The sequence below is a fragment of the Heterodontus francisci genome, chromosome 7 (assembly GCF_036365525.1).
Source record: "Heterodontus francisci isolate sHetFra1 chromosome 7, sHetFra1.hap1, whole genome shotgun sequence".
Classification (NCBI taxonomy): Eukaryota; Metazoa; Chordata; class Chondrichthyes; order Heterodontiformes; family Heterodontidae; genus Heterodontus; species Heterodontus francisci.
The window spans coordinates 72,174,062-72,192,346 of record NC_090377.1 but is presented as its reverse complement, the minus strand read 5'-3'; the positions used below and the strand labels follow the sequence as shown (position 1 = coordinate 72,192,346).

Here is an 18,285-nt window from a genome sequence, read left to right as displayed (position 1 = left end):
TACAGAACATGATGGGGAAACTGGGATGTGTCAAAATTTGCATAGAGCCTTGTGTCAGGAATTTTTAATATAATTATTTTGTAAATTTTTCAGGCTGGAGGTTCTCAAGTAATATTTACAAACCCTCTAGAAATAGTGAAAATTCGACTACAAGTTGCAGGAGAGATCACCACAGGTCCCAGAGTCAGTGCACTTTCTGTAATGCGTGACCTTGGATTTTTGGGTTTGTACAAGGTAGGTGGTTCCATGTGATAGGCTACTTCCTGGAGTGTAGCTTTAAACTATTACAAAGATAAGTTATTTGAAGTTGTTATTGATATAAATTTGGACACAATTTTTTTAAAGACCAATTATGAGATTATTTGCTTTTCATACATCTATTTAAGTGTTAATAGGGTGATATGTTGCTAGCACGTCAAGCAGGCTGATCAGCTCAGATTGCTCAGGAACCAGTGAAAAAATATTTAAATACTTCACTGTCTCAGAATACATCTGTGAATTTTTGCAAATTAACATGCAATTTACATTTTTCTTTTGTTACTGATTGTTTCCACTTTCAGTTGTTTTTATTTCATGCCAGAGTTGTTCTTGATCAGTTATTTTCCTTCGTCAGTAGAACTTCAGATGCCTTTCTTTATGTACCTCAGTTAGAGCCTTTCCCATTAATTCATTAATTTACCTTTGTGTAACCTGCCATTTTATTCATTTATATACTTCTTCCCTGCTCTCGCTTTTTTTTTACATAATTATTTTCCAACTCGGCCTTTATTATTTTAATTCTTCCTGAACCTTGACCACTGCCTTTACCACCAGCATGCCGCACGTAAGAATGCAATGAATGCAACTTTGTGTGCAATGCCACAGTGAAGCCACTGTTCTGTTATGTTTATTATATTGTGTCATGCCATATTACCATTCTGCATTATATCATATAAGCTTCGGTCTTTATAAAACACTATCTGCTCACTCCGCATGACCAATCCTGCAGGAAATAATTTGAAAGTGACATGCGTTGTAATTGGTGTCTATTTTAGATGAACACATGTTTAAAAAAAGATAATTTCTCAGTGCCTCTTTGCGCTCAATTTACCCTTTAATGAAAATAAAACAGTTTACACAATCCTAATTTTTGTGAAACAATGAAGTAATCCTGCCCCATTTGAAGTAGGTGAAGTGACCTTCTCCATAAAAAACCTTTTGTTTGATGAGGCATGTTCTAGCCTTTCTATTTTCTTTAAAAAAAATTCATTGTTTAAATGTAGTAAATGAGTATTAATTACCAATCGTATCAGAAAAAAGTGAGTCTCATTCAATGCATACCCAGTGACCTAAAGCCAGAAACAGAACAAGCTGTTGTCGCTGGTAACACCTTGAAAAGAGCTTTAAAAATAGAGGAAACAAGTTTGATGCAGCAATTATCATTGTTTTACTGTGATTAATGCATTATAGAAAATAAGCAAAACCTGCTTTAACTTGAGCCACACTTAAAATTTTGTGCACATTTATGGCTTCTTCAGAAAGACTGGTGTAGAAAAGGGAATTGAAATGATTCCTAATGCTATGAAATTGGGAGATTTTGGTTGGGAGCATTATACAGAACAGCAATGGCACCAGCCGGGAGGACCTTTTCAACTTCATATATATATGATATATGGTGGATCACTAGTGGAAATGAAAATCATATCTCACAGACTCCATGAAGTATTCTATTTGTATACTATTTTAGTTTGACGTTCAGATGGATCATATTCTGTGTAGCTAATAACTCACTTTCTAAAATAAATTAGAATCACTGTCACTTTCAGGTCTTGTCCCAGGTTTTTAACAATCTTAGCAACAGTTGTTTAGTAGTACAGAGCATGAGCATTGCCGAAAATAGAGACATGTCGAAGCTTTACGTCTTGCACTCATCAGGGCAATCTGAAAGAACGCCAATGTAAGGGAAAACAACAACTTTAGAACAGAGTGCTGATTGTTTGGCAAGTGAACTCTGATTTATAGAGGAGTTGCCATGGAGAATACACCAGTTTATGGGACTGACAATTAACTGTCAAGCTTTGTTTGAAATTTAAACCAGGCAGCTTGGCTCTGATTGGTCAAGGCATTGCCCTAAGGAATGCACGAGCGAATGGCTGTCACTTAATTTGTTTAGCTGAAACAGGCATAATGTGTACATGTTCTTTCTGTTTGAAAAGAACAGGACCCTATGTATTAATATATGTAGCTTCCAGTGCATGCACATGCACCACACTGCGAGCCCTACTGACAATCTTAAATTGGTTGTCAGCGTAATTCTTAGCACACAAGATTATTTAGCAAATGTTGTCCAATCGCGGAATCACATCTAATGCTGGACACTGCGTTTGAGTTTTGCAAGCATGAGCTGGTTGGGTACAGCCTGTACCTTGCCCATTGCAAACAGTGGAAGGGACATGTTGACAACTTGAGATTGTCAGTAGGGCTCGCAGTATGGCACATTTGTGTGTACTGGAAGCTACACATATTAATACACAGGGCCTTGTTCTTTTCAGACAGAAAGACCCTGTATACACATTGCGCCTGTTTCAGCTAAACAAACTAAGTGATAGTCATTCATTGATTCCTCAGGGAATGCCTTGACCAATCAGAGTCAAGCTGCCTGGTTTAACTTCCAAACAAAGCTTGGCAGTTAACTGTCAGTCACCATAAACTGGTGCATTCTGCATGGCAACGCCTCTACCAGAGTTCACTTGACAGCTAATCAGCACTCTCTTCATACAGTATAAAGTTGTTGTTTTCCTTACAGTGGTATTCTTGCGGATTGTCCTGTCAAGTGCAAGATGAAAAGCTTCAACATAATGTCTCTATTTTCAGCAGTACTCAAATCTTAGCAATCCTGAATGTATTCAGAATGCTTCATTTAGCAAGGTGGAAGGAATTTAAAGTAATATGAAGTTTAATGTGCTACATGACAGTTCATTTTTATTCTATTTTTTGGTTTGCCAAGACACTGAATTTATAGAGCTAATTTTTTCAAATAAAAATCCCTTTATAAAGGAGCATCCACCAATGAGATTACCGTTGCCCAACTCTCAACTCTCTGCTCATAAAATCATAGAATGGTTACAGCACAGAAGGAGGCCATTCAACCTGTTGTGCCAGTGTTGGCTCTCTGTAAGAGCAACTCCACTAGACCCACTCCCCTACCTTTCTTCCCCATAGCCCTGCAAATTTTTTCTTGTTCTCTTCTCATCCCCGCCACAGTATCCCTCACAGCATTATGACTACTGCAGAAATGGGAAGAAATTGTTGCAGTAACAAAGAGGAGAAATGGGAAAGTGAATTGAAGTAACAGAAAAATGAAACTGCAGAGAGGAAGAACTGAAAGATCACCAAAACAAGTGACCTATGCAAGTAGTGGAGTCTGTCTCCATAGAAGTAACTCCCATATTTATTTTAGCGGGGCTGTGGTCTCAGGAATAGGAAGAGGAGGGAAAGAGAACAATAAACACCCAATTCAGAAGTGAAGGGAAGAAGAGGGACTTTGTTGATGAAAGAGTAGAGAGGAGGAGAAACCCTGTTGGAGTTCAGGAAGAGTCTTTTGAGCTCGGCAAGGAGGGAGAGTACTTTTAGAATCATGGAATTATATTTTAGAAGTTCATTCAAGCTAGTGCTAGACTTTCAGCAGCAGCTGCTTACTCTAATACCATTTCAGTCCCCTTTCTATCCTTTTATGTTACTTTGCACATATTTATTTAATTCCTTATTAAAGTGTTGTTCTAGTCTTTGCTTAAATAGCTACTTATGACAAAACTTTCTAATAACCTTAGTTTGGAAACTATACTTTGGCTTTTTCTTTCTTTAAGTGATAATCCTGAGACTCCTAGTTACTTATTCATCAACCATTGGAAAAAACCTTTTACTAGTTACCCCTTGAAAACTTTTCATAATCCCAAAAAAACTCTTATTAGATGTCTTCATGGCTTTCTCTGTTACAGAAAGAAATCCCCAATTCTTAAAGCCTTTCTACATAACTATGACCTCATTCTTTATTCCATTACGTCTGTGCCTACTCTTTGCTAGAGTAATCCAAAACTAATCCCACTGCCCCACTCTCTCCCCATAGCCTCTGCTTTAAATATGCATGCATGTTTCCTTAAAAGATGCAGTGAGCTCTACCTCAACCACTCCCTGTAGTAAAGCATTCCATATTCCAACATCGTGCTGTATAACAAAAATTTCTTTTAGCCTCTCTTCTCACTCATTTAGTGATGGGTGGGGGAGGGGTGGGTGGGGGGTGCGGGAGTCATCAATTGAAAGCTGACTTTCCAACCAGAGGAAATAGTCTTTCCTTATTCAGGCTATCAAAAACTTACATAATATTAAAAACCTCTATTAAGTCACCTATGAGCTTTCTCTACTGCAATGGAAATAGTTTTAGTCTCTCCTTTTAACTGTAGTTTCCTATCCCTGACATAATTCTGGTGAATCTACACTGTCCACTTTCTATGGCTTTGATACTTCTTCTATAGGGTGCCCAAAATTGCAAACATGACTCATGGCAACGTCCTAACCAATGTTTTATATAAATTATTTCTTTACTCTTTTACTCCGCACCCCTATTTATAAAATCCATATTTCTATTAGTCTTTTTATGGCTTTATCTACCTGTATTATTGGAATACCTGTATGTAATCTGCACCATTTAAAAGTTGCTGGAGCATGCACCCAAAGTGCTGTAACCCGCAAGTCTACGGACCAGGTGCTGAAAGGTGGGATTAGGTTGGGTGGCTAGTTTTTGCAGCCGACGCAGACATGATGGGCTGCATGGCTTCTGTGCCATAACATTTCTATGGTTCTTTTAGTGCCTTTCCATTAAGTATATACTACCATTCCTAGTTTTTCATCCCAAAACTTATTAGCCCTCACCTAGCCACATTAAATTGCATCTTTTTCATATGCCTCCCTAAGTTTCAACTTAGTGTTATTTATCCAGAGTTCTATTATTTGATGCGCTCCCCTTTTTGCTTTAGAAGAGATTTATTTGTTCTCTATCCTATTTTGTATATGAATATTTCCGACTGCTGATCTATCAACGTATTATAACTTTCCTGGATACCTATTTTGGGCCAGTGGCTCCTAAAAATACTTAAAAATGCATTATCAAAATAAATTTAAACATATATTCCAGAACTGCTAGATCTAGCACAAAGTTTTGTGAAGATAACATAAAATTTGTGAAGCTTTTAAACTGTACTGATAACATTTTTATGACTTGGATGGACCACTTGTACAACTGTTAAATTTATACGGTGAAGGATTTTAACAGTGGATTGAATTTACAGTTTCATTTGTTTATTTTGAGTAAGCAATATGCCTTTTTTAACATGATTAACTGAATTGCTGGTAGAGTGATGCCTAGAAGAACAAAACTTAATCCGTAAACTGTTACTGCTCGTGTCTAAAACTGTTTATGTTGTTTATAGGGTGCAAAAGCTTGTTTTCTCCGTGACATCCCTTTCTCTGCCATCTATTTCCCAGTGTATGCTCATACTAAGCTAGCCTTTGCGGATGAGCAGGGTAGGTTGGGTGCATTGCAGCTTCTTGCAGCTGGTGCTATTGCAGGTAAGAATGGCAGACCAAGGACCTCAAGTTTGTAACAAATTTTTGTTTTCATTGCAGTGATTTAAATCCATATTTTGTACCTAGTAAGTTGTAACTTAGTATTTGATAGTTTGCTGATATGAGGCACTTAAATACTGCATTGTATAACTTTAATCTTAATACAGTTAGAACATAACGTAAAAAATAGGGGTAGGAGTAGGCCATTTGGCCCTTCAAGTCTGCTGATCTTTTACCTTAATTTCAGCTTCCCGCACTCTCCCCATATCCCTTGATTCCCTTAATATCCAAAAATCTGTTGATCTCCGTCTTGAATATACTCGGTGACTGCATCCACAGCCCTCTGGGGTAGAGAATTCCAAAGATTCACAATGCTTTTGAGTGAGGAAATTTCTCCTGTCAGTCGTAAATGCTGATCCCTTATTCTAAGACTGTGACCCTGTTTTCTAGACTGCCAAGTCAGGGGAAGCATCTTCTCGGCATCTACCCTGTCAAGCCCCTAAGAATTTCAAATGTTTCAATGAGGCCACCCCTTGTTATTGTAAACTCGAGGGAATATAGGCCTGGTGTACATTTTTCCCCCCAAAACTTAGTCATGGGATGTGGGTGTCGTTGCTAAGGCCAGCATTTATTGCCCATGCCAAATTGTCTTGCAGAAGGTAGTGGTGAGCCATGTTCTTGAACCGCTGCAGTCCATGTGGTGTAGGTACGTCCACAGTGCTGTCAGGAAGGGAGACCTGGGATTTTGACCCAGTGACAGTGAAGGAACAGCGATAAAGTTCCAAGTCAGGATGGTGTGTGAATTGGAGGAGAACTTGTGGGTGGTGGTGTTCCCTTATGTCTGTTGCCCTTGTTCTTCCAGGTGGTAGAGGTCACGGGTTTGGAAGGTGCTGTTGAAGGGGCCTTGGTGAGTTGCGACAATGCATCTTGTAGAAGGTACACAGCTGCCATTTTGGACTGGTGGTGGAGGGAGTGAATGTTTAGGTGGTGGAGGGAGTGCTAATTATGTGGACTGCTTTATCTTGGATGGTGTCGAGCTCCTTGAGTGTTGGAGCTGCATGGTATTCAGGCAAGTGGAGAGTATTTCATCACACTCTTGAATTGTGCCTTGCAGATGGTGGACCAGCTTTGGGGAGTCATAATGTGTTACTGGCCGCAGAATTCCCAACCTCTGGCCTGCTCTTGTAGCCACAGTATTTACATGACTGGTTCAGTTAAGTTTCTGGTCACTGGTAACCCCCAGGCTGTTGATGGTGGGGGATTAAATGTAAATACAGTTGAACGTCAAGGAGGGATGGTTAGATTCTATCCTGTTGGAGATGTTCATTGCCTGGCACTTGTGTGGCTCGAATGTTACTTGCCAGTTATCAGCCCAAGCCTGAATGTTGTCCATGTCTTGCTGCATGTGGGCATGGACTGCTTCAGTATCTGAGGAGTTAGGATTGTATTGAACTGTACAATTATCAGCCTTATGCTGGATGGAGGATGATTGATGAAGCAGCTGAAGATGGTTGGATCCAGGACACTACCCTGAGGAACTCATGCAGTGATGTCCTGGGGGCCTCAAATAACCACAACCATCTTCCATTGTGCTAGGTAGGACTTCAACCAGTGGAGAGTTTTCACCTGATTCCCATTGAGTTCAATTTTGCTAAGGTTCCTTGATGCCACACTTGGTCAAATGCTGCCTTGATGTCAAGGGCATTCACTCTCATCTCACCTCTGGAATTCAGCTATTTTCCCCATGTTTGACCCAAGTTGTAATGTGGTCTGGAGCCAAGTGGTCCTGGTGGAAAACAAACTGAGCATCAGTCAGCAGGTTATGGCTGAGTAAGTGTCACTTGATAGCACTGCAGACAACACTTTTCATCACTTTGCTGATGATTGAGAGTCGGTTGATGAGGCAGTAATTTGGCGGGGTGGATTTGTCTTGCTTTTTTGTGGATAGGACATACCTAAACAATTTTCCACATTGTTGGGTAGATGGCAGTGGTGTAGCTGTACTGGAACAGCTTGGCTAGGGCTGCGGATTATTCTGAGCACTATATCTGTACTATATCTGAGGTCTTGTCAGGGCCCATAGCCTTTGCTGTAACCAGTGCCTTCAGCCACTTGATGTCACATGGAATGAATTAAATGGGCTGAATACTGGCATCTGTGATGCAGGGAACCTCAGGAAGAGACTAAGATGGAACATCCACTTAGCATTTCTAGTGAAACATGGTTTCAAAAGCATCAGCCTTGTCCACCACCATTCACAACTGGATGTGGCAGAACTGCAGAATTTTTATCTGATCCGTTGGTTGTGGGATTGCTTAGCTTGGTCTATTGCATGCTGCTTCCACTGATTAGCATGCAGGTAGTCCTTGTTGTGGCTTCACCAGGTTGGCGTCTCATTTTTAGGTATGCCTGGCATTGCTCCTATACTCCTCATTGAACCCCTGGCTTGATGGTAATGGTAGACTGAGAGAGATATGCCGGACCATGAGGTTACAGATTGTGGTGGAATTCTGCTGCTGCAATGTGCCTCATGGATGCCCAGTTTTGAGCTGCTAGATCTATTCTGAATCTATCCCATTTAGCAGTGCCACACAACACGATTGAAGATGGAACTTCGTCTCCTCAAGGACTGTGTGGTGGTCACTCCTACCAATATTATCATGGACAGATACATCAGTGACAGATAGGTTGGTGAGGATGAGCTACAGTAGGTTTTTCCCTCATGTTGGTTCTTTGCTGCAGGCCCAGTCTGGCAGATACGTCCTTTAGGACTTGGCCAGCTCGGTCAGTAGTGGTGTTAACGAGCCACTTAATGATGGACATTGAAATCTCCCACCCAGAGTGCATTCTATGCCCTTGCTGCCTACAGTGCTTCTTCCAAGTATTGTTCAGCATGGAGGAGCATTGATTCATCAGCTGAGGGAAGGTGGTAGGTGGTAATAAGGAGGTTTCCTTGCCCATTTTTCACTTGATGCCATGAGACATTTTGAGGACTCCCAAGGCCACTGCCTCTCAACTGTATACCACTGTATCGTCACCTCTGTTGGGTCTTCCCTGCCGGTGGATCAGGACATACCCAGCGATGGAGGAGTCTTGGACATTGGCTGGAAGGTATGATTCTTTGAGTATGTCTATGTCAGGTTGTTGCTTGACTCCCCTGTCAGATAGCTCTCCCAATTTTGGCACAAGTCCCCAGATGTTGACTGGGCAAGGTTTGCCTTTGTCATTTCAGTTGCCTAGATCAATGCCCAGTGGTCAGTCCAGTTTCATTCTTCTTCGACTTTTCAGTAGCGGTTTGATACAACTGAATGGCAGTTAAGTGTCAACCACATTGCAGTGGGTCTGGAGTCACTTGTAGGTCAGACCGGGTAAGGTGGCAGGATTCTCTGAAGGACATTAATGAGCCAGATGTGTTTTTATAACAATCTGGTAGTTTCATGATCATCATTATTGATACTAGCTTTTTATTCCAGATTTGTATTAATTGAATTGAAATTTCCCCAGCTGCTATGGTGCGATTTGAACTCGGGCATCTAAGCATTAGTCTGGGCCTCTAGATTGAGTGGAGTAAAATTACCACTATGCTACAGCTCCAATCTCACCAATGCAATTCATTAACATGAGGATGTATTGTGTATTTTAGTCCTTATGTAGATAATATTGTTAAAGAAAATTACATGAACTATTGGCCTAACAGCTCTGCACTTTGTAGTACCAACTGGTTTTCATAGGAATACTGTACTTGGAGAATTAATGCACTGTTACAGCACAAAAGGAGGCCATTCGACCCATTGTGGTTGTGCCGACTCTTTACTACAACTATCCAATTAGTTCAACTTCTAGCTCTTTCTCCACAGCTCTGTAAATTTTTTTCTCTTCGAATAGTGGTCCTAATACTGACCCCTGGGGAACAACTGAAGTATACTTTCCTCCAGTCTGAAACGAACAGTTCACCACTACTGTCTGCTTTCTGTCCCTTAAACAAAGTTGTATCCACGTTGCCACTATCTTGTTAGCCACACGGTGTTAATTTTGCTAACAAATCTATTGTGTGGTATTTTGTGTGCCATTGACATTAGATGATTGGCCTGTAATTGCCAGATTTTCTCCCTCCCTTTTTATAAACAGAGTTGGAACATTTGCAATCCTCTGTTTCTCTGGCACCACCCCCATATCTAAAGAAGATTGGAAGACTGTAGCCAGAGCCTCCACAATTTCCACCCTTACTTTCCTCAGGCTGCATCTTGTCTGGACTGGGTGACTTTTCCATATTGAATACTACTAATATTTTAAATATCTCCTCTTTTTCTATTTTTATCCTGTCCAGTATGGTTAGTACCTCTTCATTGGCAGCATCCTCATCTCTAGTGAAGACGTATGCAAAGTACTCATTTAGTACTTCATCTCTTTTTGCTCCGTAGTCAATCCCACCCTTCCTTTGACTATCCTTTAACTATTTATATGTTTAGAAAAGACTTTTGATTTCCCTTTTACGTTAGTCGCTTACCTATTCTCTTACTCTCTTTGTCCCTGTTATTCCCTTTTATAGATCTCCTCTGTACTATATGTATTCAGCTTGTTTCTCAATGATGAATCTTTCATTTTTCATAAATCTCCTTTTTCTGTTTCATTTTAATTTCTATATCTTCAGTTGTCCATGGAGCTTTAGATTAGGATGCCCTCCCTTTTCCTCCTGATGGTAATGTGTCTACTCTGCATCCAACTTATCTCCACCTTGAAGGGATTTCCAACCCACCTGGGCCAGATCCCTTTTTAGCTCACTAAAATTAGCCCTCCTCCAGTTATGTAATTTTATGCTTGATAGTCCCTTGTCCTTTTCCATAACTGTTCTAAACCTGGTGATACAACAATTCACAGTTTATATATATAAAGTGCCTTAAATGTAATAAAACATCAAGCCACAGAAGGCACTATTAAGGCAGATGGCCAAAAGCTTGGTCAAGGAGATAGGTTTTAAGGACCGTCTTAAAAGTGGAAAGAGAGGTTTGGAGAGGGAATTCCAGAGCTTAGGGCCTAGGCAGCTGAAAGCATGGCCACCAATGGTGGAGCAATTTAAATAGGGGATGCTTAGTAGGCCAGAATGAGATGAGCACGGATATCTCTGAGGGTTGTGGAGCTGGAGGGGATTACAGGGATAGGGAGGGACGAGGCCAAGGAGAAAATTGAAAACAAGTATGAGAATTTTAAAATCGAGGCATTGCTTGACCAGGAGCCAACGTAGGTCAGTGAGCATGGGGGTGATGGGTGAACGGGAATATGATGCTAAGGAGGAACAGAGCAGAAAGCAGAAGAAAAAAATAACCACATACAAACAAAAAGAAAAACAATGATCGATCAAGTGATTAGATGGAGAACAGGAGATGATAGAAGTGACAATAGTGAGAGACATAAGATAAATAAATGCACCAGTGGTATCTGCTCAGAGGTTACTAGAGGAGGAATCGTAGAGTCATAGAATTATACAGCACAGAAACAGGCCCTTCGTCCCATCGTGTCTGTGCCGGCAATCAAGAACCCATCTATTCTAATCCCATATTCCAGCACTTGGCCTGTATGCTATGGCGTTTCAAGTGCTCATCTAAATACTTCTTAAATGTTGTGAATCATTATTAGCCTCTTGATGGATTCTGATGTTTGTTCTAGTATTATGCATTTGGCACCAATGCTGCATCTGGAACTACTACAGAAGTCAATCAAAGTGTTACCATGACTAGATTCTCCATGTGCATTAAGCATCAACTGATCCTTTCATTAAGCCACTTAACTTTGGAGGCATTAATTGCATTATGCTTTCTTGCATTAAAAAAAATACATGTCCTGAGATTTATCCTCCTTTGTCTCCATATTGAAGCTAAATGGCTTCTTTGTCCCGGTATTTTCTTTTGCCTTAGTTTCTGAATGTTGTGGTTTTGGTCTTTGAAAATATCACAGACTGCAAATTAGCTGCCCAGTAGAAAATGCTATATATTTGGCTTGGCTCAATGTTATTAGAGGTCTTGCCTCCAAGTTAAAAGGTTTGTGTTCAAGCCCCACTGAGGAGACTTGAGCACATTATCTAGGTTGACACTCCTGTGTAATACTGAGAGAATGCTGCATTGTTGGAGATGGCATCTTTCAGATGCAATATTAGACCCTGTCTGCCCTTTCTGTTTGATGCAAAAGATCCAAAGTCACCATTCAAAGAAAAGCAGGGAAGTTCTCCTGATGGCTTGGCCAACATTTTCTCAGCCAGCATCATTAAAATAGGTCATTTATCTTGTGGGATTTTGCTGTTTACAAATTTACTGACAGGTTCCCTACATTATAAGTGTCTACACTGTATTTAATCGCTTTGGGAATTCTTTAGCGTGAAAGGTGCTAAATAAATGCAAGTGCTTTCTTTGGTAGTTGGGAAAAGATTTTAGTAACGAGTAAAGGACATTAGTCGAATAAGCTTGTCTGCTCTTCATGGAACAACCACACCACCTCAGCATGAGTTTATTGCCTTTTCTCACTTTATTCATATGTCTTTATCACTGAATATAATCTTTTGTATTCACCATATAACATGACTATTGAAAATAAAAATTTTTTTTAGGTGTTCCTGCTGCGTCCTTAGTAACTCCGGCAGATGTCATCAAAACAAGACTTCAAGTAGCAGCCCGTGCTGGTCAGACTACCTATAGCGGTGTTATTGACTGTTTTAGAAAGGTCTTAAAAGAAGAAGGTCCTAGAGCTTTATGGAAGGGAGCAGGAGGTATGGTGATGCAAAAGTGACAGTTGAATAAGGTTTGAATAGTAAACGACATTCTATACACAAATCAACAGCTAACTATCATGCTCAAATTTGTTATTTTTAATTTTCTTACAGCTCGAGTCTGCCGGTCCTCTCCTCAGTTTGGTGTAACTCTGGTGAGTTACGAACTCCTGCAAAGATGGCTCAATGTAGACTTTGGGGGAATGTAAGTACATTTTAAAAACTTGTTCACAAAATATTTCTTGCCTACTGCCTAATCTGGTGAATTCAAATCCTTGAGATCAAAAATATCTAAACAAAATTTATTATCAATGCAGTATAATGTAACCAATTTTGATATATTTTCCTCGTTATTTACTAATTTATGGTGTGAATAATAGTGTATGACTGTGTGGGGAGTTAAGATCAGTCAGTCATTCAGTCCTTTGTGCTCCAGTACAGAATTGCCAGAGCCCATTATTGCGGTTTGCACAAGTTCATGCCGACATGCAGAAAAGTCTTAAACTAAAGACAAAGTGCTGAAAATACTCAGCAGGTCTGGCAGCATCTGTGGAGAGAGAATACGTTAACCCGCTTCTCTGTCCACAGATGCTGCCACACCTGCTGAGCATTTCCAGCACTTTCTGTTTTTATTTCACATTTCCAGCATCCGCAGTATTTTGCTTTTATTCCAGGAAAGGCTAGGTTTGGGGAAAAGGTGTCTTTAGAGCACTGTTTGTGGGCCAGGGGAAGTAGGAGTGCTTCTCGCCCCCCCCCCCCCAGCTTGTTATGGGACAGCCCCATCCAAAGACCTCTCCCCCAGTATCAGGGATCACACCCCCCACCCTGATCTAAAAATCTGAGCACGCCTCCGCTAGTGCAACAGCAGATTGCTTACCTGCTGCTGGGGGCCTGCTCCAGAGTGCTCCCTGCCCAACAGGTTGCCTTTGAGTGGAGATCCTGTAGAAATAAAAGATGCATGCTGTGGAGTTCAAACTCCAGTCTGGATATGGGAAAACCAACCTGCAAATATCAGGGCCTTAGATTTCTATAAAAACAGCTAACATGGATTCGTAAAAGCAAGTTGAGAGAGAGAAAGCTAAATGAATTTTTTGAGGAAATAATAGAATCTATTGATAAAGGAAATGTCATGTACGTGGTTTTACAAAACACTGCGATTATGTAATGTAGAGGAGGCTTGTTGATAAAACTAAACAGTGTGGTGGTTTGAATATGAAATTGGTTAAAGGACAGAAAACAGGTAATTTAATGTTCTTTGAACAACTTCTCCTTTGGCCTCTTCGTCTTGAAAGACAATGGGTAAGCGCCTGGAGTGGCTATAAAGGCCAATTCTAGAGTGACAAAACTCTTACACAGGTGCTGCAGATAAAATTGGTTGTCGGGGCTGTTACACAGTTGGCTCTCCCCTTGCACTTCTGTCTTTTTTCCTGCCGACTGCTAAGTCTCTTCGACTCACCACTCTTTAGCCCCGCCTTTATGACTGTCCACCAGCTCTGAGGATCACTGGCAACTGACTCCCATGACTTGTGATCAATGATCAATCAGGACTTCATGTCGCGTTTGCAGACGTCTTTAAAGTGGAGACATGGACAGCCGGTGGGTCTGATACCAGTGACGAGCTCACTGTACAATGTGTCTTTGGGGATCCTGCCATCTTCCATGTGGCTCACATGGCCAAGCCATCTCAAGCGGCGCTGGCTCAGTCGGGTGTATATGCTGGGGATGTTGGCCACCTCGAGGATTTCTGTGTTGGAGCTAGAGGAATATAAATAATGGCGAGCTGTACGGCTTACTGTTGCTATCTGTATATGATCTGGATTCATATATAGGAGTTCAATACGAACATTTGCAAACAACACAGGGTTAACGTTTAGGATTGTAAATAACCTCAGGAGGACATAAGCAAGTATGTCAGATGAAATCTTTGGAAGGACGAATAAGGGGATCACATTTACATTAAGTAGTAATGTGCTCCCCCAGGTGTTGGGTTCCATGGCGGGGAGGGGGCTTGAGGATACCTCCGGGAGAGGGCCACCCCGCACCCCGACGCTGGGAGGGCCTGGCCTGATATTACTGGTGGCGGCGAGGCCTTGAGGCAGCCACTCGGCGATGGGACCCCCTATTTGAATATATAAATAAATTAAAACGAATGAATTAATGATCCTCACGTCATCGTCTGATGTCCCGCTGTGATCTGCAGCCCAGTGGCCGGCACTCCCGCACCTTCGGATCCCCATTTGGGGAAACAAGGCGCCATACTGGTGGGGAGGGGGGAAAGGAGGTAAATTTATCAGTGTGGGGTCAAAATAACGCCATGGGTGTAGGGGATGGTGGGAAGGGTTGGAGTTTAAAGTTTATGCAGTTTGGTGGCGAGGTGGGGGGGGGGGGGAGCAGTGTTTTTGAGGGGGAGAGAAAATAAGTAATGTTATTGGGGGGATGGGAGAGGGGCAGAAAAAATTTCTTTTTTTTATTTTACCTTTAAATTTCCCAGTTGAGCTAACAGCCCTTTAAAAACACGTCAGCGTCTGTGCACAGGGGACGGACAGCCCACCTCCTCCACGTGATCTGTGTGGGGGGCGGCGGCGGCCCACCCTGGCTATTTAAATGAGACGCTGAACGGAAGATTGCGGCTGCTCTGTGACATGCAGCACGCACAGGCGGGCCGTTTTTTTTCCACCCGACGCCATTGGGAGCGGGCACAGAAGATTCAGCTCCAGGAGTTCAGATAAAAAAAATCTTTAAAAGTTGATAGAACGCTTAAAAAAAAAATATATATAATTTGAGACACTAGAGTACAAAAGCAGAGATAAAGATATACCTGCACAATGGTTGATTTAATTGCATAGGTTAAAATATTGTGCCCCATTTGGGCTGCTTGTTTTAGGATTTTAAAGTGACACCAGGGAGATATTTGAACAATGCCTCAACTTTAAAATGTTCATCCTTCAAATCCTCCATAGCCCTGCCCTTCCCTATCTCTCTAATCTCCTCCAGCCCTACAATCCTCTTGAGATATCTGCACTCCTCCAATTATGGCCTGTTAAGCATCCTTGTTTTTTAATTGCTCCACCATTGGCAGCTGTAGTATCAGCTGCCAAGGCCCTAAGCTCTGGAATTGCCTTCCTGAACCTCTCTACCTTTCTTTCCTCCTTTAGGATGCTTCTTAAAACCTACCTCTGAGACCAACCTTTTGGTCATCTGCCGTAATATCTCCTTATGTGGGTCGGTGTCAGTTTTTCTTCGGTAATGCTCCTGTGGAACGCCCTTGACATTTTATTACATTAAGAGGCGCTAAAATACAAGATGTTGTTGAAACTGGGAGTCTTTTCATTAGCACAAAAAGTTACGACAGGTTGAGTTCTTCAAAATTACACGGGGTCCTGCTAAGATTTATTTGGTCAGTTGGTAATTAGAGGGTCAGAATGTTAGGACATGGAATGCTCTATAAGAAACTGGTGGAAGGAAAATTCAATCTTTTAAGGGGGATTTAATGAATGGGGAAAAGGCATTAAGGGCATTTAGTGCTTGAAAGAACCATAAGTTTACAGAGCAGAAAGAAGCCACTTGGCCCCTATTGTGTCTGTGCCAGCTGAAAAATGAGCCACTCAACCTAATCCCACTTTCTAGCATTTGTCTGTAGCCCTGCAGGTGACAGCATTTGAGGTGCATATCCAGGCACCTTTTAAATGAGTTGAGGGTTTCTGACTCTACTACTTGCAGGCAGTGAGTTCCAGACTCCCACCACCCTCTGGGTGAAAAAATTATCCTCCTATCAATCACTTTCAATCTATGCCTGTAGTCACTGACCTCTGTGCTTAGGTAAATAGGCCCTTCCCATCGACTCTATCCAGACCCCTCACAATTTTGTATAATTCAATCAGATCTCCCCTCAGCCTATCCAATCCTGGCAACATCCTTTCTGTAACCAGGTGACCAGAACTGCACACAGTACTCAAGTTGTGGCCTAACTAGTGATTTATACAGTTCCAGCATAACCTCCCTGCTGTTGTATTCTATACCTTGGCTAATAGGAAAAGATTCCATGTGCCAGATGTTGATTGGCCTCCTTCTGTGCTATAAAATTCAATGGTTTGTAGCTTTGAAAAAGAGGATTAACAAAAATGTCAAGCTTTAGCACAGAAAAAAAAAAGTCATTGCTGGAAGGGCAGGAAGGTAGCAGTTGATTTAAAGAAAAATTAAAGCTGGGTTTTCAGTTCTAATCAGTTTACAGTAGGAAGAGAGATAAAGTTGGTTTAGGATAATAAAGGCAGCAAATACAATATGGAGATTTTTTTTAGGAGACAGTACACTCTGGTTCTGTAATCAGATCTGACAAAAGGAGGTGTTCAGTTAGAAAAGCTTCCAAGAGTTAACACTACTTCACTGGCACATACCGAAAAACCAATCATTTGACATTACATCAGATCGTAATACACTTCAGGGTTTAAACAATTATGATGAGGTTCAAATCCCTCAATATTTTTTTAAGAACACTAATTTTAGGTCATAAGTTATTATTAAAGGTCTTATTTCTCTATTTACCACACTTTTTTCCCCAAATATTTTTCATGAACTCTGTCCTTTTTATACATGGTGGTGGGCCATCCATTAATCTCGGATTGATTCAAAACCCAGGTTCAAAGTTGCTAATCCAGTCTCATTCAAAAAAAAATGCAATCTGCAGCACTAGTTACACATTCTAACTGTATTGATAACCACCTCTTAAAAACTGGTCGTAGGAGTAGCCCATTGAGCCTGCCCCACCATTCAATACAATCATGGCTGATTATCCACTTCAATGCCTTTTTCCCCACACTATCCTCATATCTGTTTATATAATTGGTATTTAGAAATCTGTCAATCTCTGCTTTAAATGTACTCAATGACTGAGCTTCCACAGCCCTCTGGAGTAGAGAATTCCAAAGATTCACAACTCTCTGAGTAAAGAAATTTCTCCTCAACTCTGTCCTAAGTGGCTTCTCCCTTATTTTGAAATTGTGTCCCCTGGTTCAAGACTCCCCAACCCGGGAACAAGTCTGGTGAACCTTCATTGCACTCCCTCTGTGGCAATAATATTCTTCCTAAGGTAAGGAGACCAAAACTGCACACAGTACTCTGGGTGCAGTCTAACCAAGGTTCTATATAATTGAAACAAGACTTCACTACTGCTGTACTCAAATCCTCTTGCAATGAAAGCCAGCATACCATTTGCCTTAATTGCTTGCTGCACATTAGCTTTCAGTGACTTATTGACAAGAACTCCCAGGTCCCTTTGTGCATTTACACCTTTTAATCTCTTACCATTGAAGAAATACTCTGCACATCTATTCCTCCTACCAAAGTGGAAAACCTCACATTTTTCCACATTTATATTCCATCTACCACATTCTTGCCCGCTCACCAAGTCTGTCCAAATCCCCTTGAAGCCGCTTTGCATCTTCCTCACAACACACATTGTCACCTACTTTTGGTCTTTTTCTTTAAAACATCCACATTTTGCCGCCCCAATTAGCTTCTAATAGTAGTTAGTGGCAAATTTCCTTTGTAAAACTCTCTTCTGTCTACCGTAAATCGATTCCATATATATTACGCAACACCTTACAGTCAGGAGTTGGGATGGGACCAGAATGCCTGTAGGTTTCTATATAATCACAAAAGTTAAGATTGGTAGTGTGTGGCATCAAACTAAGCAAGCATTTGACCTATTAAGTCTACTCACTTATTTTAATGTCAAATGCTGCCACAGCTTTTAATCCTATTCTCTCCAATGCCCAGGTTTCGGAGTTGAAACAACATTATGCTATTCCACTCACATTATTTCTAATACTGCAAAATAGTGTCAGTTAATACATGTAACTGTGTTTGAGCTGAAGTTTTCTTTCCCTATCTGGCAAATTGACCTGAAGAGCAGTTCTGCTGCATTGTAG

At 41.1% G+C, this 18,285-nt stretch overlaps 1 protein-coding gene across 2 annotated transcripts in view; it reads left to right on the top strand.

The window, feature by feature from the left end:
- The window catches only part of LOC137372053 (electrogenic aspartate/glutamate antiporter SLC25A12, mitochondrial-like), a 168,510-nt gene that overhangs the window by 148,083 nt on the left and 2,142 nt on the right, over nt 1-18,285 (top strand). For both annotated transcript variants that reach the window (XM_068035406.1, XM_068035405.1), the window contains exons 14-17: nt 94-234; nt 5,466-5,604; nt 12,200-12,358; nt 12,473-12,563. In XM_068035406.1, the coding sequence (XP_067891507.1) occupies nt 94-234; nt 5,466-5,604; nt 12,200-12,358; nt 12,473-12,563 (530 nt within the window). The remainder of the gene's footprint in view (nt 1-93; nt 235-5,465; nt 5,605-12,199; nt 12,359-12,472; nt 12,564-18,285) is intronic.